Below are 27553 nucleotides of genomic sequence, written 5' to 3'. Positions count from 1 at the left end.
AAATGTGTTGTTGCTGCTGCTGTTGTCGCTGATGTTATTGGTGCTGCTGTAGTTACTTCTGTTGCTGTTATGTATTGGGTGGTGGCTCATTTACTCATCACCACCCATAATCATCAACACAAATCATCAGCATCAACACCCATTATCATCACCAATCATCATTATCACTATCAACTCACCATCACCAACCATCACAACCAACATTCATCATAACCACCACCAATCATCCATCATCATCAACACCCATAATCACAACAACCCATCATCATCACCACCCATAACCATCACCACCCATCATCATAACCTCACCAATCATTACCACCACCCATGATCATTACTACCACCCATCATAATCACTACACATTATCATCACCAACCATCATCATTACCACCCTTCATAATCATCACCCATCATCATCACCACCATCCATTATCAAGAAACATCATCATCACCACCCATCATAAATTAACAAACACACACAGCTACAAACATAGATATGTAACCTTACACAGACATTGATAACAGACACACACAAATAAACAATCTCATTAACAACTTAATTATAAAAATCCCATATTACTACTGCCAGGATAGGTGCACACAGACACATCCTTTATTCAATTATAGTTTACATGGAACTCAAATTCACACTTAGTACAACCACCTCACTCATTTAAATATAACTACAGATCAAAAACTCTAACAAAAACCTGAATTTAAAAGTAAATAAACCAATGGGATGGTGTTTATATGCTTGAAATGTAATTAATGAAATGCAAGTTAATAATCCAATTAAACAAAAAATAACTACGAACAAATATGAAGCCTGAGGCCTAGGTATATGCCAGGCCTGATGGCCAGGCATCGCTTCAGTCCTCGCCGCAGTAACGGCGACATCAAAGACAGCACAAAGCGAGGGGGCAAATGTTTAACGTCGAACAGAGGGCTCTGCTGTTTCCGGTGACGCACACCACCCGCACTGCACCACGTGGTGCGCCCGCCAAGCGCGTGGGGGCGGAGCCTCGCTATAGTGACGTCACCTCTGTTACGTCATAGCCACGCCTCCACCCGCAGTCGAGAGGAATGCGCACGAGTGAGCAGCAGCCGAAGAAGCCTTTGCAGAGCGAATCGTCAACGAGGTGAGCGTCCCTATGGGAACCTCATTTGCCAGTAAAAATATGATAATTGTTTTTTTTACCCTTCTATCTGGCAACAAAACTGACACCTTTTTACAGTGCGCCTTTTAGCGTCATCAGGTCCAACCCATGTGAGACTAGGCTCTAAGGAAAGCTGTCTCGGGTGTGGACCAATCAACTTCAAGGACAGTGCACATTATCAGAGTTATGTTCTTTTGTTTGTATTATGACTGCAGTTATTGCGGTCTATGCAAACATGACTCCTTGTAAAAAGGTGTCAGTTTTGTTGCCAGATAGAAGGGTAAAAAAACAATTATCGTGAGCGTCCCTGTTGACGATGCGTGTTGTTTATTTTTATTGCACGTTTTGACTACAAACTAAATCTTCATTATTTTTGTATATGTTGGTATTTTGATTTTCTGCAACCAAATTAGGACTATTAGTTTGATTACTTGGCATGCTCTGATATGTTGCTGTTACTGTCATTGTTTAGACCCAAAGCAAGTCAACATTTAAGTACGTTCATAACTAACCTGTTTAAATGTCATATAATATGATTAACATGTCTATAATGATTGTGTTCTGATTGCCTGCATAATTGTGCCCTGCATTACATGTATTGAATGTTATCCAACACGGGGGAGGAGTCTGCCTTTTAGTTCAGACCCTAGCTGCTGCCATAGACGTCTCCTATCTGTGATGTCACAGCCACATGGGCGGTACCTCTGACATCACGTGACCTACGACGTCATTCTCGGGTTATAACAAATGATGTACGTATGGTCATTTGACCCCAATGACCTACAAGACATAGGGGGGCCTTTATCAAGCAGTCGATTAATACAAATGGGCTGTGCATCAACATGCTTGTCTGGATTAGAGGTTAAACATCACGGTTATGTCTGGCGATTATGTTTAATGCAATAGGCAGTTGGAATAAATATGTTCGCGTGGGTGGATGAGTGAGTGATCTGACGCACGCGTGAGTGGGCAAACAAGCGAGTGAGTGGACTTGTAAAACAAACGGCACGAAAGTGATTGGATTGGTACAGCGAGTGGTCCAATATGTAATAATTGAGAGGATGAGTGATTCAAAAGGTTGCTAAATCTGAGCGTTTTTACAACCTCCCCAGGCCCTCCAACATCAAACAGAAACGACTTCTTCACCACAAAACATGGACAGACAACGCAAGTGGGCTGACATCTTGGAGGACTATGATGGTAAGTCCCAAATACCTGCAGCACTTGGTTTTAATGCAGAGGAGGCAGCTCCCTGATTAATTATTTTTAGTAGACGTGGCTTGGTGGTGAGGGGAAGAGGTAACGGTCAAGTGTGCAGACAGCATGGATTTAGAACCGAGTTTCAGCCATATTGGTTTAAATTGGGGTCTCAACTTTATGAAATTGATGATCTCAACATCCTTACAAAAATATTACTTGCAAAGTTTTACTGTCATGTAACTAATGTTTCTCAACAGCAGGTCATGTTATGTGTTAAGAGGTAATTACAGGGATCTCAGAATTAGTTGCGTGAATATCCACGTGCTTCGTTCTCTAATACATTACTCGTCCTTTGAATTAATTTTGTTTTCCGTAGCCCGGGAGTTATGGCGCCAGTCGACCACGTGGGGGGACATTATGGATGAAGTGGACCCTTTCCCAGGCCAAAGCTACGATCATTCCTCCCCAAAGGTGTGTATGGGGTCTATGGGGGTCAAACACCACATTCTCTCCACACTCCCACACCATTGCACCAAAACATCACTACACCTCACATCACCACACCATCTCTTCACATCACCTTTCTCATCACACCACACCACCACCAACTCAATACAATATACTCTTAGTTTTTTCGGAAAAGTCACGTATGTGACTCTTTCTTAAGTTTTTTCGGTAAAGTCACATACGTGAGTAGGAATCCTTGCAGTCACGAAAGCTTCAAATCGCGAATCAATACAATATCATAGAGCCTCATAACGTGTCAATACCATCACAAGGCACCGTCTCTCCAGAACATTCCACAATTTCACCTCTCCATATCACAACACCATCTCTCAACACCATCACTCCATCCCTCCATCATCACGTCATGCCATGTATTAATGTGCATGTTTTCATCCGTACATAGATGTGCTAGTATGCATTTTTGTTTGTCTATGTGCCCGTCTATGTTTGTGTGCCTGCGAGAATATATTTTGTCCTGAGTGAACATGTCTGAATAGTCATGTGCTTATCTTCGCGTGAACAGAGGAGCATTGGGGAGGTGAAGAACTTCAGCGGAGTGAAGCGTCTCCAGGAGGACAAGCGCCTTGCGAAGGAGAAATGCCCAATGGAAGAGAAGCGCCCCAATGAGGTGAAGCACCTCGCCAAGGTGAAGCACCAAACGGAGCAGAAGTGCCTTCGAAACAAAATCCTCAACGACGTCAAACGCGTCATGGAAAAGCGCCTCCTTGAAGAAACGTGCTTCATGGAGGAGAAGCGCCTTCGCGAGGTGAAGCGTCTCAAGGAGAAGCATCTGGAGGGAGAGAAGCGCCTCATCGATGTGAAGCGGGTCAAGGAAGAGAAGCGCCTCGTGGAGGAGAAGCGGGTGGAAGAAGAGAAGCGCCTTGTCGAGGAGCAGCGCCTCAATGAGGTGCAGCAGGTCGAGGAAGAGAAGCACCTCATGGAGGAGAATCGCCTCATGGAGGAGAATCGCCTCTTTGAGGTGAAGCGTCTCGAGAAGAAGAAGAAGAAGCGTCTTGAGGAGAGGCGCTTTCGCAAGGTGAAGCTCCTCGAGGAGAAACGTCTCATGCAGGAGAAGCGCCTCGTTGAGGTGAAGCGTCAAGAGGAGGAGCACTTGATGGAGGAGAAGCGTCTTGTGGAGCAAAAGCGCCTCGAGGAGGAGGAGGAGCGTCTCGCCAAGATCGAGCGACAATGGCTCCAGACCGATACCACCAGCAGCACCACCACCACTGCCACCGCCACCACCGCTACCACCACCGCCGCCACATACTCCAATCCTGTGTGGGGCCCAATTGCTCAGAGCTTTGGAGAAGAGGGCTTCCAAGAAGATAAAGAAAACTCCGGAGTCGCTGAGCCACGGTAAACCAGTCTGCTTGTGCATCCCCTGTGTGTTTATTTTTGTTATTTATTGCCATGCTTCTCACGCAGCATCAGCCTTACTCAGTCACGAAACTTTTTTTCAGGAGGATCCTGCCAAGTTTGCTCGCATTTTGCAACAAAGTTGCTACTGTTTGCGATCCAAATTGAACGATTTGCATTGCTTGTGTGGGTTCAGTAACAGGGAGAAAGCTGCAGAACCTTCCCAGAACAGGTGGCTGCATAATCCACACGGAGAATGTGGCCAAACGTGGAAATCAAAGCCAGGTCAATGTTGCTGTGACGCACAGGTGCTCAAGCCCTGTCGCGCTCTCAAAATTCACAGACACTGCAAACCCCACGTGTACATTCCGCTATACTGTGGACAGATTTATTTTTCAAAACTGGTTTCTGGGTTAGACCACATAACAAAGTGGGCATATCTTCACCATGTAACCCTCCATCCACCGTGAGATTTTCGCTGACTATCGCCTGTTTCTAGGCCAGCTGCCAAGTCGCCTTGTAATGCACAGCGACAGCTACCACTGAGAGGGGTGTCCAATTTAAAACGCGATGAGATGAGAGATGCGAGAGGCTCATCGCATGCAATGGATGTGTTGAAGCGGCCAAATGGTCGTGCACGCATTCTTCACCGCTTACAGTTCAGATCTTGCTTCCCGCCTTGGCTATTATTGCTGCTGCATTGACCACACAGATCCACACCCATTCCGTCACAGTGGACGTTCAGGATCTCTATCGATGCCATTTGAAATGCTTAGGACATTATGTGCAAGGGGTCAATTAGAATATACATATAGAAAAATGTCAATCTAGATTTTCATTTTTCGTGACTGCAGGGATCCATACTCTTTGGTTATATCGGTAAATTCACATAGGTATGAAATAAAATAAATTAAATCACGTTTCGATGGCCTTGTCGTTATTGCAAGAAAGTTTATTTCTGTGGTTTCCCACCTGATGATGATTGCTTGTGTTGCAATCGAAACGTGACTTTACCGAAAGAACCAAAAATGTCACTTCAAATTATTCAGCTGAATTTGCACAGCAACGCCACCCACTACTGTGAAACTACAGCAGTCTGTGTGAGACACAGCTGCACCTATCTCAAGGATAGCCTGGCGCCATGAGAATGACAGCACCAATACTAAGCACACTCACTGGCCATGTCGGTATTGCTGTTTCTATTCAGCTCGAATTAATCCGCCACACATTCCACCCACGGACGATGGGAAGATGGCCATGTCTGCCGTAGCAGCAAGGTGGAACGGTGTCGTGTTGTCTCTTCACAGATCTGAGCCAGCTCAGCCCTCTTCCTCACTCGTCCAGGCCTTTGAAGTGAAGACAGAGGTTATGGAGAAGGAGACGAAGGAAGAGGTGAAGGAGATGATGGAGTATGAGGTAGAGACAGAGGAGGAGAAATCGGAGGAAGAGAAGGCAAAGGAGGACGAGATTGTGATGGTGACAATAGAGGAGAACATGGAGGGAGAGGAGAAAGACAATACGGAGATGGAGGACAAGGAGACAACAAAGGATGAACAGATGGTCGTGGTGGAGGACATGGAGACGACGGACAAAGGGGCAACAGTGGTGGTAGAGGAGGAAGAGAAGACGGTGGCGGAGATGGTGGTGCCAGAAGTTGAGGAGGAGATGAAGGAGAAAGAGATGGTGCTAGCGGAGGAGAAGAAGATGGAGATGATGGAGGTGGCGCAGGAAGAGGAGGAGGATAAGATGGTGGCGGAGGATGAAGAAGAGGGGATGGAGGAGGATGAGACGGAGGAGAAAACGGAAGAGGTGCAGGTGGAGATGCACGAAAAGAAGAGGAAGCGAGGGGGCCTCGCTCGCGTGGCGAGAGCGATCGCCTCACTCCTACCCCGCGTGCTGCTTTGTGGTGACAGGTCCACCGCCCAGTAGGGGTGGTGGCGGTGGTCGTGCATCGGTGCCAACCGTGACTATCACCACACTACCCGCCCACCCCGTGATACTCGCTACACACACCACACGGGTCCCCAGAGAGACGGTGCCACTGGGACCACAGCTGGGGAATGAAGCTGAGCAGCAGATGCCAGGACTACAGCTGAGAATGACTGCTGCCAGGAGACCTCACATCACACACACACACACACGGGACTATGTCATTAGCATAGCCGGCCCCACACTGGGCCCCTTCCATGCTGGTTTTCATCCAGACAGTCCTCATGGGTTGACATTGCATTGGTTTCCAGGACATGGTCGTATTAGCATTTTATTGTGCTTGAATGTATGTTATGTGCAAATGCACATCATTAGTCGTAAATGCGAGGGAGGGGTTAAGAGGTGCACGTTTAATCCAGTGTTAGCATGTATTTTAGCAACATATTTAAGGACACTGTTGTTGATAAGAATTCGTCTGGACGTGGCACGTGCCTTGTTCTATTCGATCAACCAAATTTAGTACAATGTTGGTCATACAGGAGTGTGATTTCATTCATGAGTAGTATTCACAGAGCCCCTATGACACTAACCTACCTAAAGTTATGGTTAAACAAAGTAATTTTGAGTGACTTAATTCTCAGCTCAGACATGATCATCGCAATTATTTCCAAAGACGTGTGGGGTCCTGCGAGAGCAGGTCCCGACTACAAACAGCTGGGCAGCAGAATCGGAAGTAGCTGCGTCGCCCTCGAAATGTGATGTTGCTGCTGTTGTTGTCGCTGCTGTTGTTGCTGTTGTAGTTGCTTCTGTTGCTGTGATAAACGTAGGGAGGTGGTGTTCCGTGATGGGATGACGCCTTTGATTAAAGCCTCTAATCAAACTCACCCGATTGACGCCCTTGATCGTCGCATTTGATCAACTCTGATATTGTATACTCTCACATGTTAAGCTCTATCACAGTGAAACGTAATATTATAACCTATGAACTACAACCTATCCATTGTAACGCTGTAAAAAATATTACCTATTGGGATTCACTCCCTCGTCGAGAAGGCCGCTCTCTTCCTTTTCTAAAGTTACATGCTAATTTCTCTGCATTCACTTTATATCGAGGACAAAGTTTTTCCATTTATTCAAAATAAGCACATAATTACACACTGAGATGCTCTTACATATTCATGCATGAAGCACAATGGGCACATTACCCTCCGGTATGTTAATATACATGCATATTGTACCTTCCAAAATTAACAATCGAATGCAAATATCCTGAAAGACAAAGGATTGGATCTTAGGGGTGGAGTTATAAGGCGGCTCAGAAGCAGAGCTCAATGCCATTTCGAGAGGGAACTTGATGAGGTTGGACGCTCGACTCGTCGCTCTGCTGATCGCCCTTCAACCGCGAGACAACGCAGCCTGGCGAGAACAATTGCTGTGTCGACAGTCAGGCGACTTTGCGTCGGGAGAGTTCGTGGCGACATCTTCAGACTGCTTCCAGACATCGATATACCGTGAATCTCCAAGTAAGTGTCTATTTTCGCGGATAAACTCTTAAACGTGCTCGTCGTCAAATTAGCGGGATTATTTTGCGTCTCGGTTAGACGCGAGTGTCTTTCTTGTTTTAACAGTTAACGAAATCTAAAACTCAACGCTAAACATCCTTGCGGCCGATAGCGTACTTTTGACTCAATAACACCGCTGCTGTTACTACGCTCACATGGAGCAGAGACGCTCTCCACAGCCCCACGCACACGGGGGCAAGAAGCCATTCAATTGCTCTGTGTGTGGGAAGTCATTTTCACGGCCATCTCATCTTAAGAGACACCAGAAAACACACACTGGCGAGAAGCCATTCCTGTGCTCTGTGTGTGGGAAGACATTTGCACAGTCATCACATCTTCAGATTCATCAGAGAGCACACACGGGCGATAAGCCATTCCTGTGCCCTGTGTGTGGGAAGGCATTTTCACAGTCGTCAAATCTTAACACGCATCAAAAGGTCCACAATGATAGGAAACTGAAATCAAAAGCTGAAGTTCAAGGTGCTGCAATGAGTCTTGAAGAATTTTCCACCTTCGATCCCATGCAGTTGGATCACGAGAGATGGCTGGATGTAATGGAGTGGCTCGACGATCAAACCGAGAGTCAGGGATGACTGAACAAATATTACGTCAGGTAATATTTGTTAGTTTTACAGTTTTTGTGAGAGTTTAATGACGTGCACAATGGTGGTTTGTAATGTTATAGGATTACTTGCCGAAGTGGCGTGATGAGCAGTGGTTGTGATATGATTCAATTCCGGACAATATTGTAGTGTTTAAGTCTTCCTGTTGAGCTAAAGTTGGAATGCATTTTTAGTTAGATCTTTTCTCAACATTTTAAACGGGTTTTTTCAAGAATATAGCTTTTTTTGGTTGGTATTAATCGACTTTAGATAACCGATTTAGGGATGTACATTGATGACGCGTTCGTTGGATATATGACCTTGACTTCAACATAGACGCACTGTGAACAAATGTGGTGAACTAATAAGGAAATAATGGGGAATGATACTTTAACGCTTTGGTATTCCTGGAACGGATATGGTTTGCGTTGTATTGTAACTGTTTGAACATAGGACATAATACATTCGGTTCGAGTTTTGACTTAAAAATGATTGCAGATGAATAAAAACGTTTTTTAACAAATGTGTGTCCGTTTATTTATTCATATCAACAACGTGTTTTAAGCGAGTTTCATGTGGAGGATCTTCGTCACACATCTGCCCTTAACCGGCAGCATCTTGGCTGTCTCCCCATTAACATGTGTTCCTGGAGGGGAAAGGGCCCCATTATTAATCGTTCATCAACGTACCAGTCCCTAATCCCTAAGTATGTCGGGGATAAACTGTACTCTATAACATGTAAACTGTAATACTAAAAACGATAACACTAAACATTAAACGATTATAAACCAGTGTTTAATTTATAACCATATAAACGGAGGTAAGGTATTATAATATCATTAGAATCACAGCGTGGTCGTATAAGAATCACGCACAAACCCATTATAAACGCATGAGATTATGAATCGTTACAATTATTATAACAATCACAAATTGTGACAAAGCGAAATTCCCACATGCAAAACACCACGCTCACGTGACGAATTCTTAAACAAACTGCAACACTCAAGTGACAGAACTCAACAAATAAACGCCGCAATAAAAAAAAAACAACATCAATGGACAAATCCTAAAAACAGACAACACACGCACGTTAGTAGCTGTTAGAAGAAGACAACACCTAGCACCTTCAACTATACACATTATACAGCCCCAAAGAGCAAACTCGTAAATGGGGCGGTATATGACAGCCTTCGCTGCTGTCGACGGGGCCAAGCAGCGAGTGTTTAACTCCATTGTTTGAGAATCCGTGTCATCACCCGGCCACAGTGCCTTAGCCAAACTACATCTCCCAAACAAGGCAGCTTTCCCTATGCTGTGTATTTTAGCAGTATATTTACGGACGCACTTGAAGATAACAATTCGTCTAGAAAAGGCAGGCGACTTGTTCTACCAACACTATTTCAAATTTCTATCCAAAAGAAGTATGAGTTCATTCATGAGTAGTATTCACTAAGCCCCGATTGCACTAACCTACACACAGTTATGATTAATCAAAGTAAACATTAGTCGCTCATCCCAGCTCAAACATGATCATACCAATTATTTCCAAATCCGTGTCGGGTCCCACGAGAATAGGGCACGTCCACAAACTATCAAATTGTAAACTCACATTGCATACTCTAACATTATAACCTCTAAGAATATAACCTTTAAACTATGAGCTATACATTTCAACGCTTTAAAATAACACTACAAACTAGTGTCATAGTAAACTATAATGTTGTGAACTCGTATTACAGATTAGAACACCGTACATTGAATTGTGATATTCGAATCTCATTCGAATTCTTAGCTTCACACTCGTGAGTATGTAACATGTATGTAATATGCATGAATGTAATGTCTGTATGTAACATGTATGCATGTAATATGGACGTGCGAACCAAGGGTGGGATATGTGAAACGGAAGGTGCAGGATCAGGATGGGATTAAAATTATTTGAATAACACTTTGGTGGTATTAATATCAAGCTGTCCACTAATGGATGAATGTTCCATCTAAATGGAATCAAATAACAATATTCAGTATGAATATGTAAAATAATCGCACAAACCCAATATTAGCCCGTGAAATAATTAATCATTACAATTGCAATGACTCCGGACTCACACTGCAGAGGGTTATTTTATTTAGCCTTTAACGCGGTTTCAGACCCCAGGCGTCACGATATAGCAACGACGACGACGAGACAGCAACCAGCCAAAACAGCCCCAAACCTCGTTCCTCCCCCTCTCTCATTCTCGGCGTGAACCTCCGCCAACACTTGGTCTCGCCTTCCTTTCTCGAACTCTCTCTTTCTTGTCCCTTAGTTGATGCACTGTCTTTAGATCACCCACCTCTATGACCTCTACCTGACCCCGCCATGGGCGGAGCAACTTGGGGGACATACAGATATGTATGTAAATTATCTGTTCAATCGAACCGGGGGTCGGATATGTGAACTGTGGGGGGGGGGGGGGGGGGTACAGGGCAAGAATCGCATTCAATTTTTAGAATAACAATATGGTCGTATTAGCATTTTAATGGACTTTAATATATGTTACGTGCAAATGCAAATCGTTAGTCGTAAATGCGAGGGAGGGGTTAAGAGGTGCACGTTAAATCCAGCGTTAACATTTATTTTAGCATCATATTTAAGGACACTGTTGTTGATAAGAATTCGTCTGGACATGGCACGTGCCTTGTTCTACTAGATCAACCAAAATTAGTACAACATTAGTACAATGTCGGTTATTCAGGAGTGTGATTTCATTCATGAGTAGTATTCACAGAGCCCCGATGACACTAACCTACCTAAAGTTATGGTTAAACAAAGTAATCTTGAGTGACTTAATTCTCAACTCAGACATGATCATCGCAATCATTTCCAAAGACGTGTGGGGTCCTGCAAGAGCAGGTCCCGACTACAAACAGCTTGGCAGCAGAATCGGAAGTAGCTGCGCCGCCCTCGAAATGTGATGTTGCTGCTGTTGTTGTCGCTGCTGTTGTTGCTGCTGTAGTTGTTTCTGTTGCTGTTATATACGCAGGGAGGTGGTGTTCCGTGATGGGATGACGCCTTTGATCAAAGACTGATCAAACTTAACCAATTGACGCCCTTGATCGTCGCATTTGATCAACTCTGATATTGTAGACTCTCACATCTTAAGCGCTATCATAGTGAAACATAATATTATAACCTATGAACTACAACCTATCCATTGTAACGCTGTAAAAGAATATTACCCATTGGGTTTCACTCCCTCGTCGAGAAGGCCGCTCTCTTCCTTTTCTAAAGTTACATGCTAATTTCTCTGCATTCACTTTAAGTCGAGGACAATGTTTTTCCATTTATTCAAAATAAGCGCACAATTACACACTGAGATGCACTTACATATTCATGCATGAAGCACAATGGGCACATTACAATTCGGTATGTTAATAGACATGCGGATTGTACCTTCCAAAATGAACAATCGAATGCAAATATCCTGAAAGACAAAGGATTGGATCCTGGGGGGGGAGTTATAAGGCGGCTCAGAAGCAGAGCTCGATGCCATTTCCAGAGGGAACTTGATGAGGTTGGACGCTCGACTCGTCGCTCTGCTGATCGCCCTTCAACCGCCAGACAACGCAGCCTGGCGAGCACAATTGCAGTGTCGACAGTTAGGCGACTTTGCGTCGGGAGAGTTCGTGGCGACATCTTCAGACGGGTTCCAGACATCGATATACCGTGAATCTCCTAGTAAGTGTCTATTTTCGTGGATAAACTCTTAAACGTGTTCGTCGTCAAATTAGCGGGAATTTTTTGCGTCTCGGTTAGACGCGAGTGTCGTTCTTGTTTTAGCAGTTAACAAAATCCAAAACTCAACGCTAAACACTTTAAATCGAGGCCGATTGCGTACTTTTGACTCGATAACACCGCTGCTGTTACTACGCTCACATGGAGCAGAGACGCTCTCCACAGCCCCACGTACACGGAGGCAAGAAGCCATTTAATTGCTCTGTGTGCGGGAAGTCCTTTTCACGACCATCACTTCTTCAGAGACACCAGAGAACACACAAGGGCGAGAAGCCATTCCTGTGCCCTGTGTGTGGGAAGACATTTGCACACTCATCAACTCTTCAAGACCATCAGAGAACGCACACGGGCGAGAAGCCATTCCTGTGCCCTGTGTGTGGCAAGACATTTACAAAGTCATCACATCTTCAGAGTCATCAGAGAACACACACGGGTGAGATGCCATTCCTGTGCCCTGTGTGTGGGAAGGCATTTGCACACTCGTCAACTCTTCAAGACCATCAGAGAACACACACGGGAGAGAAGCCATTCCTGTGCCCTGTGTGTGGGAAGGCATTTGCACAGTCATCACATCTTCAGAGTCATCAGAGAACACACACGGGTGAGAAGCCATTCCTGTGCCCTGTGTGTGGGAAGGCATTTTCACACTCGTCAACTCTTCAAAACCATCAGAGAACACACACTGGTGAGAAGCCATTCCCGTGCTCTGTGTGTGGGAAGGCATTTGCACGGTCATCAACCATGAACAAGCATCAGAAGGTCCACAATGATAGGAAACTGAAATCAAAAGCTGAAATTCAAGGTGCTGCAATGAGTCCTGAAGAAGTTTCCACCTTCGATCCCATGCAGTTGGATCCCGAGAGATGGCTGGATGTAATGGAGTGGCTCGAGAGTCAACCAGAGAGCTCGGGGTGACTGAAAAAATATTATGTCATGTGGTTATACCTATTAATCCGTATCGAGTATTTTTGTGTGTAATTTTAGCCATTTTAGTTTTACAGTTTTTGTGAGTTTAATGACGTGCACAGTTGTGGTTTGTAATGTTATCGGATTGCTTGCCGAAGTGGTGTAATGAGCACTGGTTGTGAGATTGTTCAATTGTAGTCGTTAAGTGTTCCTGTTGTGCTAAAGTTAGAATGCATCTGTAGGTACATCTTTGCTCAATATTTTAAAGATTTTTTTGTCAAGTGTACAGCTTTTTTTGATTGGTATTAATCGATTTTAGATAGCTGATTTCAGGATGTACATTGATGACGCGTTCGTTGGATATATGGCCTTGACTTCAACATAGACGCACAGTGAACAAATGTGGTGAACTAATAAGGAAATCATGGGGAATGATACTTTAACGCTTTGGTATTCCTGGAACGGATATGGTTTGCATTGTACTGGAAATGTGTGAACATAGGACATAATAAATATCTCCTTCGAGTTTTGACGTAAAAATGATTGCAGATGAATAAAAACGTATTTTTAACAAATGTTTGTCCGGTCTTTATTTTATAATGTTCCTATGTCAAGAGAATTTCAGGTGGAGGATCTCCGTCACACAAGTGTGCCCTTAACTGGCAGCATCTTGGCTGTCTACACGATTAACACGTGTTCCTTGAGGGGAAAGATCCCCGTAGTTAATCGTTCATCAACGTAACAGTCCCTAATCCTGAAGTATGTCGGGGATAAACTGTACTCTATAACATGTAAACTGTAATACTATAAACGATAACACTAAACATTAAACGATTATAAACTAGTGTTTAATTTATAACTATGTAAACGTAGGTAAGGTATTACAATATCATTAGAAGAACACTGGTTGTATAAGAATCGCACTCTGCTCATATGTATGTATAGTGTACTGCTAGATGTCATCGAAAAACAAAAGACGGAAAATATTTATATAAATACACGCACAAACCCATTATAAACTCATGACATTATGAATCGTTACAATTATTATGACAATCACAAATTGTGACAAAGCGAAATTCCCACAAGCAAAACACCACGCTCACGTGACGAATTCTTAAACAAACTGCAACACTCAAGTGACAGAACGCCGCAATAAAAACAACATCAATGGACAAATCGTAAAAACAGACAACACAGGCACGTTAATAGCTGTTAGAAGAAGACAACACCTAACACCTTCAACTATACACATCATACAGCCAACTCGTAAATGGGGCGGTATATGACAGCCTTCGCTGCTGTCGACGGGGCCAAGCAGCGAGTGTTTAACTCCATTGTTTCAGAATCCGTGTCATCACCCGGCGACAACGACTTAGCCAAACTACATCTCCCCAACAAGGCAGCCTTCCCTATGCTGTGTATTTTAGCACTATATTTACGGACGCACTTGAAGATAACAATTCGTCTAGAAAAGGCAGGCGACTTGTTCTACCAACAGGATTTCAATTTAAATGCGAAAGAAGTATGAGTGCATTCATGAGTAGTATTCACTAAGCCCCGATGGCACTAACCTACACACAGTTATGATTAATCAAAGTAAACATTAGTCGCTCATCCCAGCTCAAACATGATCATACCAATTATTTCCAAATCCGTGTCGGGTCCCACGAGAATAGGGCACGTCCACAAACTCTCAAATTGTAAACTCACATTGCATACTCTAACATTATAACCTCTAAGAATATAACATTTAAACTATGAGCTATACATTTCAACGCTTTAAAATAACACTACAAACTAGTGTTATAGTAAACTATAATGTTGTGAACTCGTATTACAGATTAGAACACCGTACATTGAATTGTGATATTCGAATCTCATTCGAATTCTTAGCTTCACACTCGTGAGTATGTAACATGTATGTAATATGCATGAATGTAATGTCTGTATGTAACATGTATGCATGTAATATGGACGTGCGAACCAAGGGTGGGATATGTGAAACGGAAGGTGCAGGATCAGGATGGGATTAAAATTATTTGAATAACCCTTTGGTGGTATTAATATCAAGCTGTCCACTAATGGATGAATGTTTCATCTAAATGGAATCAAATAACAATATTCGGTATGAATATGTAAAATAATCGCACAAACCCAATATTAGCCCGTGAAATAATGAATCATTACAATTGCAATGACTCCGGACTCACACTGCAGAGGGTTATTTTATTTAGCCTTTAACGCGGTTTCAGACCCCAGGCGTCACGATAGAGCAACGACGACGACGAGACAGCAACCAGCCAAAACAGCCCCAAACCTCGTTCCTCCCCCTCTCTCATTCTCGGCGTGAACCTTCGCCCACACTTGGTCTCGACTTCCCTTCTCGAACTCTCTTAGTTGATGCACTGTCTTTAGATCACCCACTTCTATGACCTCTACCTGACCCCGCCATTGGCGGAGCAACTTGGGGGACATACAGATATGTATGTAAATTATCTGTTCAATCGAACCGGGGGTCGGATATGTGAACTGTGGGGGGGGGATACAGGGCAAGAATCGCATTCAATTTTTAGAATAACAATATGGTCGTATTAGCATTTTAATGGACTTTAATATATGTTACGTGCAAATGCAAATCATTAGTCGTAAATGCGAGGGAGGGGTTAAGAGGTGCACGTTAAATCCAGCGTTAACAATTATTTTAGCATCATATTTAAGGACACTATTGTTGATAAGAATTCGTCTGGACATGGCACGTGCCTTGTTCTACTAGATCAACCAAAATTAGTACAACATTAGTACAATGTCGGTTATTCAGGAGTGTGATTTCATTCAAGAGTAGTATTCACAGAGCCCCGATGACACTAACCTACCTAAAGTTATGGTTAAACAAAGTAATCTTGAGTTACTTAATTCTCAGCTCAGACATGATCATCGCAATCATTTCCAAAGACGTGTGGGTCCTGCGAGAGCAGGTCCCGACTACAAACAGCTGGGCAGCAGAATCGGAAGTAGCTGCGTCGCCCTCGAAATGTGATGTTGCTGCTGTTGTTGTCGCTGCTGTTGTTGCTGCTGTAGTTGCTTCTGTTGCTGTGATATACGCAGGGTGGTGATGTTCCGTGATGGGATGACGCCTTTGATTCAAGCCTCTGATCAAACTCACCCGATTGACGCCCTTGATCGTCGCATTTGATCAACTCTGATATTGTCTACTCTCACATATTAAGCTCTATCATAGTGAAACATAATATTATAACCTATGAACTACAACCTATCCATTGTAACGCTGTAAAATAATATTACCTATTGGGGTTCACTCCCTCGTCGAGAAGGCGCTCTCTTCCTTTTCTAAAGTTACATGCTAATTTCTCTGCATTCACTTTAAATCGAGGACAAAGCTTTTCGATTTATTCAAAATAAGCGCACAATTACACACTGAGATGCACTTACATATTCATGCATGAAGCACAATGGGCACATTACCCTTCGGTATGTTAATAGACATGCGGATTGTGCCTTCCAAAATTAACAATCGAATGCAAATATCCTGAAAGACAAAGGATTGGATCCTAGGGGGGGGGGAGTTATAAGGCGGCTCAGAAGCAGAGCTCAATGCCATTTCGAGAGGGAACTTGATGAGGTTGGACGCTCGACTCGTCGCTCTGCTGATCGCCCTTCAACCACGAGACAACGCAGCCTGGCGAGCACAATTGCTGTGTCGACAGTTAGGCGACTTTGCGTCGGGAGAGTTTGTGGCGACATCTTCAGACGGGTTACAGACATCGATATACCGTGAATCTACAAGTACGTGTCTATTTTCGCGGATGAACTCTTAAACGTTTTCGTAGTTAAATTAGCGGGATTTTTTTCCTCTCGGTTAGACGCGAGTGTCGTTATTGTTTTAGCAGTTAACAAAATCCAAAACTCAACGTTAAACATCCTTGCGGCCGATAGCGTACATTTGACTCAATTACACCGCTGCTGTTACTACGCTCACATGGAGCAGAGAGGCTCTCCACAGCCCCACGCACACGGAGGCAAGAAGCCATTCAATTGCTCTGTGTGTGGGAAGTCCTTTTCATGGCCATCACATCTTCAGAGACACCAGAGAACACACACGGGCGAGAAGCCATTCCTGTGCCCTGTGTGTGGGAAGACATTTGCAAAGTCATCACATCTTCATATTCACCAGAAAACACACACGGGCGAGAAGCCATTCCTGTGCCCTGTGTGTGGGAAGACATTTGCACAGTCATCACATCTTCAGAGTCATCAGAGAACACACACGGGCGAGAAGCCATTCCTGTGCCCTGTGTGTGGGAAGACATTTGCACAGTCATCACATCTTCAGAGTCACCAGAGAACACACACGGGCGAGAAGCCATTCCTGTGTCCTGTGTGTGGGAAGGCATTTGCACAGTCTTCAAAACGGAACGGGCATCAGAAGGTCCACGATGATAGGAAGCTGAAATCAAAAGGTGAAATTCAAGGTTCTGAAATAAGTCCTGAAGATAATTCCACCTTCGATCCCATGCAGTTGGATCCCGAGAGATGGCTGGATGTAATGGAGTGGCTCGAGGATCAAACCGAGAGCTCGGGGTGACTGAAAAAAGTATTACGTCATGTGGTTATACCTTTTAATCCGTATCAAGTACTTTTGTGTATAATTTTGACCATTTTAGTTTTACAGTTTTTGTGAGTTTCATTCCGTGCACAGTGGTGGTTTGTAATGTTATCGGATTACTTGCCGAAGTGGTGTGATGAGCACTGGTTGTGAGAGGGTTCAATTGTAGTCGTTAAGTGTTCCTGTTGAGCTAAAGTTGGAATGCGTCTGGAGGTATATCTTTTCTCAACATTTTAAACGTTTTTTTTCAAGTATATAGCTTTTTTCTTCTTGGTTCTTTCGGTAAAGTCACGTAGAAGGGAAGTAATAAAATAATAAAAATAAAACATAATAAAATTATTCTCACGACGTTTCGGTCACAACGCAAGCAGCTAATTTTATTATGTTTTATTTTTATTATTTTATTACTTCCCTTCTATGTGACTTTACCGAAAGAACCAAGAAGATGAATCCCTGCAGTCACGAAAGCTTTAAATCGAAAAGTAAATAGCTTTTTTTGATTGGTATTAATCGACTTTAGATATCCGATTTCAGGATGTACATTGATGACGCGTTCGTTGGATATATGGCCTTGACTTCAACATAGACGCACAGTGAACACATGTGGTGAACTAATAAGGAAATCATGGGGAATGATACTTTAACGCTTTGGCATTCCTGGAACGGAAATGGTTTGCATTGTACTGGAAATGTGTGAACATAGGACATAATAAATATTCCCTTCGAGTTTTGACGTAAAAATTATTGCAGATGAATAAAAACGTATTTTTAACAAATGTTTGTCAGTTCTTTATTTTAGAATGTTCCTAGCAAAAACATGTTCAGAGAATTTCAGGTGGAGGATCTCCATCACACAAGTGTGCCCTTAACCGGCAGCATCTTGGCTGTCTACCCGATTAACACGTGTTCCTTGAGAGGAAAGGTCCCCGTAGTTAATCGTTCATCAACGTACCAGTCCCTAATCCCGAAGTATGTCGGGGATAAACTGTGCTCTATAACATGTAAACTGTAATACAATTAACGATAGTGCTTTAATTTATAACCATATACACGGAGGTAAGGTATTATAATATCATTAGAAGAATTAGAATCACAGTGTGGTCGGATAAGAATCGCTAATATGTTTGTATAGTGTACGTGCAAGGATCGGATAAAAATTATTACAATTACAACATGGTCATATTACTATCACGATTTTCACTGCTAGATGTCATCGAATAACAAAAGACGGAATACATTTATATAAATACACGCACAAACTCATTATAAACTCATCAGATTATGAATGGTGACAATTATTAAAACAAATCACAAATTGTGACAGAAATTCCCACATGCAAAACACCACGCTCACGTGACGAATTCTTAAACAAACTGCAACACTCAAGTGACAGAACTCAACAAAAAAACGCCGCAATAAAAAATCAATGGACAAATCGTAAAAACAGACAACACACGCACCTTAATAGCTGTTAGAAGAAGACAACACCTAGCACCTTCAACTATACACATCATACAGCCAACTCGTAAATGGGGCGGTATATGACAGCCTTCGCTGCTGTCGACGGGCCAAGCAGCGAGTGTTTAACTCCATTGTTTCAGAATCCGTGTCATCACCCGGTCACAGCGCCTTAGCCAAACTACATCTCCCCAACAAGGCAGCCTTCCCTATGCTGTGTATTTTAGCAGTTCATTTACGGACGCACTTGAAGATAACCATTTCGTCTAGAAAATGCAGGCGACTTGTTCTACCAACACGATTTCAAATTTCTACCGAAAGAAGTATGAGTTCATTCATGAGTAGTATTCACTAAGCACCGATGTCACTACCTACACACAGTTATGATTAAACAAAGTAAACATTCGTCGCTCATCCCAGCTCAGACATGATCATAGCAATTATTTCCAAATCCGTGTCGGGTCCCACGAGAACAGGGCACGTCCACAAACTCTCAAATTATAAACTCACATTGCATACTCTAACATTATAAACTCTATCAATATAACCTTTAAACTATGAGCTATACATTGCAACGCTTTAAAATAACACTACAAACTAGTGTTATAGTAAACTATAATGTTGTGAACTCTAACAATATAAGCTATGTGCGATACATTATAACGCTATAAAATTACATCATAAACTAGTGTTACAGATTAGAACACCGTACATTGAAGTGTGATTTTCTCATTCGAATTCTTAGCTTCACACTGTGGTCCTCTAAGAATCACACTATGCTCGTGAGTATGTAACATGTCTGTATGTAATATGCATGAATGTAATATGTCTGTATGTAACATGTATGCATGTAAAATGTATGTATGTAATATGGACGTGCGAAACAAGGGTGGAATATGTGAAACGACTACAAACAGCTGGGCAGCAGAATCGGAAGTAGCTGCGTCGCCCTGGAAATGTGATGTTGCTGCTGCTGTTGTTGTCGCTGCTGTTGTTGCTGCTGTAGTTGCTTCTGTTGCTGTGATATACGCAGGGAGGTGGTGTTCCGTGATGGGATGACGCATTTGATTAAAGCCTCTGACCAAACTCACCCGATTGACGCCCTTGATCGTCGCATTTGATCAACTCTGATATTGTAGACTCTCACATGTTAAGCTCTATCATAGTGAAACATTATATTATAACCTATGAACTACAACCTATCCATTGTAACGCTGTAAAAATTAACCCGTAAAAACAAAGTTTTTCACTATAAATCCCTTATATGCGTGGCGGCTAGAGTCCTCTCGTCCTCTGGCTTGAGATTGCTGCCACCTAGGGGTCAGATGATTGCCTGCCACCATTAAGCAATTGGTAATTAAATATAATTTATTTTTTCCTTAAAAGTGTACCATTTTTGACAAAAAAATTCACGAAAATAAATTGTCATGCACAACGAGTCTGTGTGCAAAATGTCAGCTCGATTGGATCACGGGAAGTGGGTTAAAGAACGACTGAAAGATTTGCACGGTCGTAAGCGTGCAAGCAAGCAAGTGAACTTAATAAAAAGGATTTAAAAATTAACCTGTAAAAACTAAGTTTTTCACTATAAGTGCTTTATATGCGTGGCGGCTAGAGTCCTCTCGTCCTCTGGCTTGAGATTGCTGCCACCTAGGGGTCAGATGATTGCCTGCCACCATTAAGCAATTGGTACCCTTCGGTATGTTAATATACATGCATATTTTACCTTCCAAAATTAACAATCGAATGCAAATATCCTGAAAGACAAAGGATTGGATCCTAGGGGGGGGAGTTATAAGGCGGCTCAGAAGCAGAGCTCAATGCCATTTCGAGAGGGAACTTAATGAGGTTGGACGCTCGACTCGTCGCTCTGCTGATCGCCCTTCAACCGCGAGACAACGCAGCCTGGCGAGCACAATTGCTGTGTCGACAGTGAGGCGACTTTGCGTTCGGAGAGTTCGTGGCGACATCTTCAGACGGGTTCCAGACATCGATAAACCGTGAATCTCCAAGTAAGTGTCTATTTTCGCGGATAAATTCTTAAACGTGTTCGTCGTCAAATTAGCGGGATTTGTTTTGCCTCTCGTTTAGACACGAGCGTCGTTCTTGTTTTAGCAGTTAACAAAATCCAAAACTCAACGCTAAACATCCTTGCGGCCGATAGCGTACTTTTGACTTGATAACACCGCTGCTGTTACTACGCTAACATGGAGCAGAGACGCTCTCCACAGCCCCACGCACACGGAGGCAAGAAGCAATTCAATTGCTCTGTGTGTGGGAAGTCATTTCCACGGCCATCACATCTTCAGAGACACCAGAGAACACACACGGGCGAGAAGCCGTTCCTGTGTTCTGTGTGTGGGAAGACATTTGCTCAGTCATCACATCTTCAGATTCATCAGAGAACACACACGGGCGAGAAGCCATTGCTGTGCCCTGTGTGTGGGAAGGCATTTGCACACTCGTCAACTCTTCAAACTCATCAGAGAACACACACGGGCGAGAAGCCATTCCTGTGCCCTGTGTGTGGGAAGACATTTGCTCAGTCATCACATCTTCAGATTCATCAGAGAACACACACGGGCGAGAAGCCATTCCTGTGCCCTGTGTGTGGGAAGACATTTGCAAAGTCATCAAATCTTCAAGACCATCAGAGAACACACACGGGCGATAAGCCATTCTTGTGCCCTGTGTGTGGGAAGGCATTTGCACAGTCGTCAAATCTTAACACGCATCAGAAGGTCCACAATGATAGGAAACTGAAATCAAAAGCTGAAGTTCAAGGTGCTGCAATGAGTCCTGAAGAATTTTCCACCTTCGATCCCATGCAGTTGGATCCCGAGAGATGGCTGGATGTAATGGAGTGGCTCGACGATCAAACCGAGAGTCAGGGATGACTGAACAAATATTAATGACGTGCACAATGGTGGTTTGTAATGTTATCGGATTACTTGCCGAAGTGGCGTGATGAGCAGTGGTTGTAATATGATTCAATTCCGGACAATATTGTAGTGTTTAAGTCTTCCTGTTGAGCTAAAGTTGGAATGCATCTTTAGTTAGATCTTTTCTCAACATTTTAAACGGGTTTTTTCAAGCATATAGCTTTTTTTGGTTGGTATTAATCGACTTTAGATAACCGATTTAAGGATGTACATTGATGACGCGTTCGTTGGATATATGGCCTTGACTTCAACATAGACGCACAGTGAACAAATGTGGTGAACTAATAAGGAAATAATGGGGAATGATACTTTAGCGCGTTGGTATTCCTGGAACGGATATGTTTTGCTGTTTGAACATAGGACATAATACATTCGGTTCGAGTTTTGACTTAAAAATGATTGCAGATGAATAAAAAGTTTTTTCAACAAATGTGTGTCCGTTTATTTATTCATATCAACAACGTGTTTTAAGCGAGTTTCAGGTGGAGGATCTTCGTCACACATCTGCCCTTAACCGGCAGCATCTCGGCTGTCTCCCCATTAACATGTGTTCCTGGAGGGGAAAGGGCCCCATTATTTATCGATTCACAACGTTACGGTCACTAATCATCAAGTATACAGGGAATCCTATACGCTAACACTTTGGTAGTATTAGAATTACACTGAGCTAGAATGTATGTTAAATGTAGATGCACATCGGGAGTCGTAAATGCGGCCTGGGTGGTGCCAGATTTATAATCGCATCAAAATTATTACAATCGCACCATGGTCGTATTAGAATCAAGCTGCCCACTGCTGGTAGAATGTTCCATCGCAATGGCACCGAATAGCAATATACAGCATTGATATTGGGCGTGGAGCCTTCAAGCTCAACCTTGCGCATTTTGACCTGGTTCTCGACGCCGGTCCCTCGCCCATGGTAGAATCTTGTGCATTTCGGGGCGTCAAGGGTTTGCACCACAGCCTTGAAGGATTAGGCAGGTCCCTGGCTTCTTTTGAAGAATTTGACCAGGCTCCAGGCACCGGTTCCGCGCACGTGGCGAATCACACTACAGTCGTAAGTATGTAACATGTATGTATGTAATATGTCTGTTTGTAGTAAGTATATGTGCATGTAACATGTATGTATGTAACATGTATGTATGTAATATTGGGTTTGTGCGATTATTTTATATATACATACTGAATATTGCTATTTGATGCCATTGAGATTAACATTCATCCAGCAGTGGACAGCTTGATCCAAATACCACCAACGTGTTATTCAAATAATTTTAATCCCATCCTGATTCTGCACGTTCCGTTTCACATATCCCACCATTGGTTCGCACGTCCATATTACATACATGTTACATGCATACATGTTACATGCATACATGTTACATGCATACATGTTACATGCATACATGTTACATGCATACATACTACATGCATACATACTACATGCATAATTACTACGTACAGACATGTTACATGCACATATACTTACTACAAACAGACATATAAAATGCAATCTTAATTTTGGAGCTTTCGTGACTGCAGGAATTATTCTAAAGATAAAATAATAAATTAAAATAATAGCGACGTTTCGATTGCAACACAAGCAATCATCAGACGTGACTTAACCGAAAGAAACAAAGAATAATTCCTGCAGTCACGAAAGCTCCAAAATTAAGATTGAACCACTTCAACGGGGAAGTTTTAAGCTTATCCTTTTCTCTCTCTGGCTATGTGTTCTCTCTGCCTGTGTCCTCTCTTTGGAATTTTCACACTTAAAATTCTAACTTAGCAATCTTTGGGATACGTAATCAACCAGGCTATGCGTTAATTGTGTGTTAACCGACTCTCTGTGTTGTATTACATCACATTTCGATATTTTGCTAGGTTATTTAATTTTCGTGTGCCTTTCTCCTAGTTTTCAGGCTTGCGTGCCCGTGCCGCGTCGTCATCTTGCTTGCAGCAGCGGTGCGTTGCCGTACACTCATTGATGTGCTGGTTTTCTCTGCCCCCTCCCTCTCTCCGTCCCCGCCCCCCCTCTCTATGTTTAAGGGACCGTCACAGGGGCGGCCCCTCTCTTTGTGCCGATGTGTGTCCTCTCTCTGTGTGCCGTTGTGATATCTGTCTGCTTGTATGTCTGTCTATAGTTTTCTAGTTAGTTTTTTGTTGCTATTTCTTTTATGCCTGATGATGATTGCTTGTGTTGCAATCGAAACGTCGCTATTATTTTAATTTATTATTTTATCTTTAGACGTTACTTAACCGAAAGAAACAAAGAATATAAAATGCACATATACTTACTACATACAGACATGTTACATGCATGCATGTTACATACTTACGACCGGAGTGTGATTCGAAGAGGACCACGGAGTGATTCGAATAATTTGAATGCGATTCGAATATCACACTTCAATGTAGGTTGTTCTAATCGAATTACAATTATTCGAATCCCACTATAGTCGTATTAGAATCACACTCTCCACTGTTAGATGAATGTGTGGTAATGGAATTTAATAGCTATTTACAGTATATACACACATTTAAAGAGTATAACAATCACACATTATAACATACATACAATACACATGAATAGAAATATAAACATTTCTATTCATTTTTTAAAACTGAGAATGTGGTTGTCCATGTGGGGACGGAGAACGGTGGAATGTATCGTCTCCGCTGTGTTTCGGAATCCGTGTGATCACCCAGTCACATCGCCTAACTCCAGTCACAGCGCCTTACCGTTCAAAAATAACACTACAAACTAGTGTTATAGTAAACTATAATATTGTGAACTCTAGCAATATAAGCTATGAGCGATACATTATAACGCTATAAAATAACATCATAAACTAGTGTTACAGATTAGAACACCGTACATTGAAGTGTGATATTCGAATCTTGTTCGAATTCTTAGCTTCACACCGTGGTCCTGTCTTTGCCGCTGGCCCCCGAGGTCTCTCCCTGCTGGGCGCCGACTGCAGGGGTCCCGCCCTTCCCCGACCCCTCGCTGGTCTGCGAACAGATGCTGCCGCCGCTGGGCTCATCGCTCGCGGGGTAAGGACTGTCGCCCGACGGTTCACCTCCCTGGTTCGCACCTCCGCGAGTTCGCGAGAGGGGCATGGCTCGTCGCCGGCTTCCGTACGCCTGTAAACACATCGTTGCCTCTCCGCCAATCCAATGCGACGCCTCCCCTCACACAGCCCCGCGCAGCGATCACACGCTCTGAACGGGGGTCAGGGGTCGGAGGGCGAATGACTTTGCTCGCACACGCGCGACCGCCGCGAGCGGGTGATAACGTTCGTTTAAAGGGACCGCGGAACCGGTGTTTACGGTGGGTGTGAGCCCTCACACCGCACAAGTCTCCACGGCGACAGACGGAGCGGGCACCCGTGTTCTCTAACACACGTAAACTGTAACACCTTAAAGATAACATTAAATATGAAACGACTATAAACTAGTTTTTTTATATATAATTTATAACACCGTAAACGGAGGGACAGAATTAGAATATCTATACTCTTGGTGCTTTCGGCAAAGTCACGTAGGAAGAAATAAAACAAAATGAACATTGTAAAATAAATAAACGGACAAACATTTGTTAAAAATACGTTTTTATTAATCTGCAATAATTTATACGTTAAAACTCCAACCGAATATGTATTATGTTCTATGTTCAAACAGTTACAGTACAATGCAAACCATATATGTTCCAGGAATACCAAAGTGTTAAAGTATCATTACCCATGATGCTCTAATTAGTTCACCACGTTTGTTCACTGCTCGTCTATGTTGAAGTCAAGGCCATATATCCAACGAACGCGTCATCAATGTACATCCTAAAGTAGATTATTACCATCCAAAAAAAGCTTTATACTTGAAAAAAACCCGTTTAAAATGTTGAGTAAAGATCTAACTACAGATGCATTCCAACTTTAGCTCAACAGGAAGACTTAAACACTACAATATTGTCCGGAATTGAACCATCTCACAACCACTGCTCATCACACCACTTCACAAAGTAATCCGACAACATCAAAAATCACCACCTGCACGTCAAGAAACTCTCAAACGAACTGTAAAATAAAGGGTCAGAATTACACACAAAAGTACTCAAGACAGCTTAATAGGTATAACCTCATGCAACATTATATTTCATTCACCGCGAGCTCTCGGTTTGATCCTCGAGCCACTCCATGACATCCAGCCATCTTTCGGGATCCAACTTCATGGGATCGAAGGCGGAATTATCTTCAGGAATCATTGCAGCACCTTGAATTTCACCTTTTGATTTCAGCTTCCTATCATCGTGGACCTTCTGATGCCTCTTCCGTTTTGATGACCGTGCAAATGACTTTCCACACACAGTGCACAGGAATGGCTTCTCGCCCGTGTGTGTTCTTTGGTGTCTCTGAAGATGTGATGACTGTGCAAATGTCTTCCCACACACAGGGCACAGGAATGGCTTCTGGCCCGTGTGTATTTTCTGGTGTCTCTGAAGATGTGATGACTTTGCAAATGTCTTCCCACACACAGAGCACAGGAATGGCTTCTCACCCGTGTGTGTTCTCTGATGGTTTTGAAGAGTTGACAAGTGTGCAAATGTCTTCCCACACACAGAACACAGGAATAGCTTCTCGCCCGTGTGTGTTCTCTGTTGACTCTGAAGATGTGATGACTTAGAAAATGTCTTCCCACACACAGGGCACAGGAATGGCTTCTCACGCGTGTGTGTTTTCTTATGATCTTGAAGAGTTGATGACCGTGCAAATGTCTTCCCACACACAGAACACAGGAATAGCTTCTCGCCCGTGTGTGTTCTCTGGTGACTCTGAAGATGTGACGAGTGTGCAAATGTCTTCCCACACACAGAGCACATGAACGTCTTCTCGCCCGTGTGTTCTCTGGTGTCTCTGAAGATGTGATGGCCATGAAAAGGACTTCCCACACACAGAGCAATTGAATGGCTTCTTTCCTCCGTATGCGTGGGGCTGTGGGGAGCGCCTCTGCTCCATGTGAGCGTAGTAACAGTAGCGGTGTTATTGAGTCAAAAGTACGCTATCGGCCGCAAGGATGTGGGAAATGTGAAACATGAAGGTGCAGGATCAGGATGGGATTACAATTATTTGAATAACACTTTGGTGGTATTAGGATTAAGCTGTCCACTGCTGGATGGATGTTCCATCTCAATGGCATCAAATAGCAATATTCAGTATGAATATATAAATAATCGAACAAACCCAATATAAGCCAGTGCAATTATGAATCCTTAAAATTGTAATGACTCCAGACTCAGACTACAGAGGGTTCTTTTATTTAGCCTTTAACGCGGCTTAGGACCCAGGCGTCAAAATATAGCAACGATGACGACGAGACGGCAACCAGCCTCGACCCGAATCCCGGCCAACACAGCCCCGAACCTCGTTTCTCCCCCTCTCTTATTCTCAGCATGAACCTCCGTCCACACTTGGTCCCGCCTTCCCTTCTCGAAATCTCTCAATCCTGTTGTCACCACTTGTCGCTT

General features: G+C 43.2%; 2 protein-coding genes across 2 annotated transcripts in view; one reads left to right on the top strand and one right to left on the bottom strand.

Annotated features, from left to right (window-relative positions):
• LOC144953877 (uncharacterized) overlaps window positions 1–25090 on the top strand; it is a 33830-nt gene extending 8740 nt beyond the window's left edge. Inside the window, exons 3-7 of the mRNA XM_078884527.1 lie at window positions 7972–8149; window positions 12396–12854; window positions 17122–17412; window positions 21370–21871; window positions 25014–25090. Of these exons, the coding sequence (XP_078740653.1) occupies window positions 7972–8149; window positions 12396–12854; window positions 17122–17412; window positions 21370–21871; window positions 25014–25090 (1507 nt within the window). The remainder of the gene's footprint in view (window positions 1–7971; window positions 8150–12395; window positions 12855–17121; window positions 17413–21369; window positions 21872–25013) is intronic.
• A 1098-nt stretch (window positions 25091–26188) lies between these two features.
• LOC144953876 (uncharacterized) lies at window positions 26189–27044 on the bottom strand. The gene is made up of 2 exons (XM_078884526.1): window positions 26982–27044; window positions 26189–26860 (listed from the first exon to the last, which is right to left on the bottom strand). Exons 1-2 carry the CDS (start codon window positions 27042–27044, stop codon window positions 26189–26191), a joined length of 735 nt encoding a protein of 244 aa, XP_078740652.1.
• Between the last annotated feature and the right edge of the window lie 509 nt (window positions 27045–27553).

The sequence above is a fragment of the Lampetra fluviatilis genome, assembly GCF_964198595.1.
Source record: "Lampetra fluviatilis chromosome 74 unlocalized genomic scaffold, kcLamFluv1.1 SUPER_74_unloc_2, whole genome shotgun sequence".
NCBI lineage: Eukaryota > Metazoa > Chordata > Hyperoartia > Petromyzontiformes > Petromyzontidae > Lampetra > Lampetra fluviatilis.
This window is presented reverse-complemented; position numbering and strand designations above follow the sequence as displayed.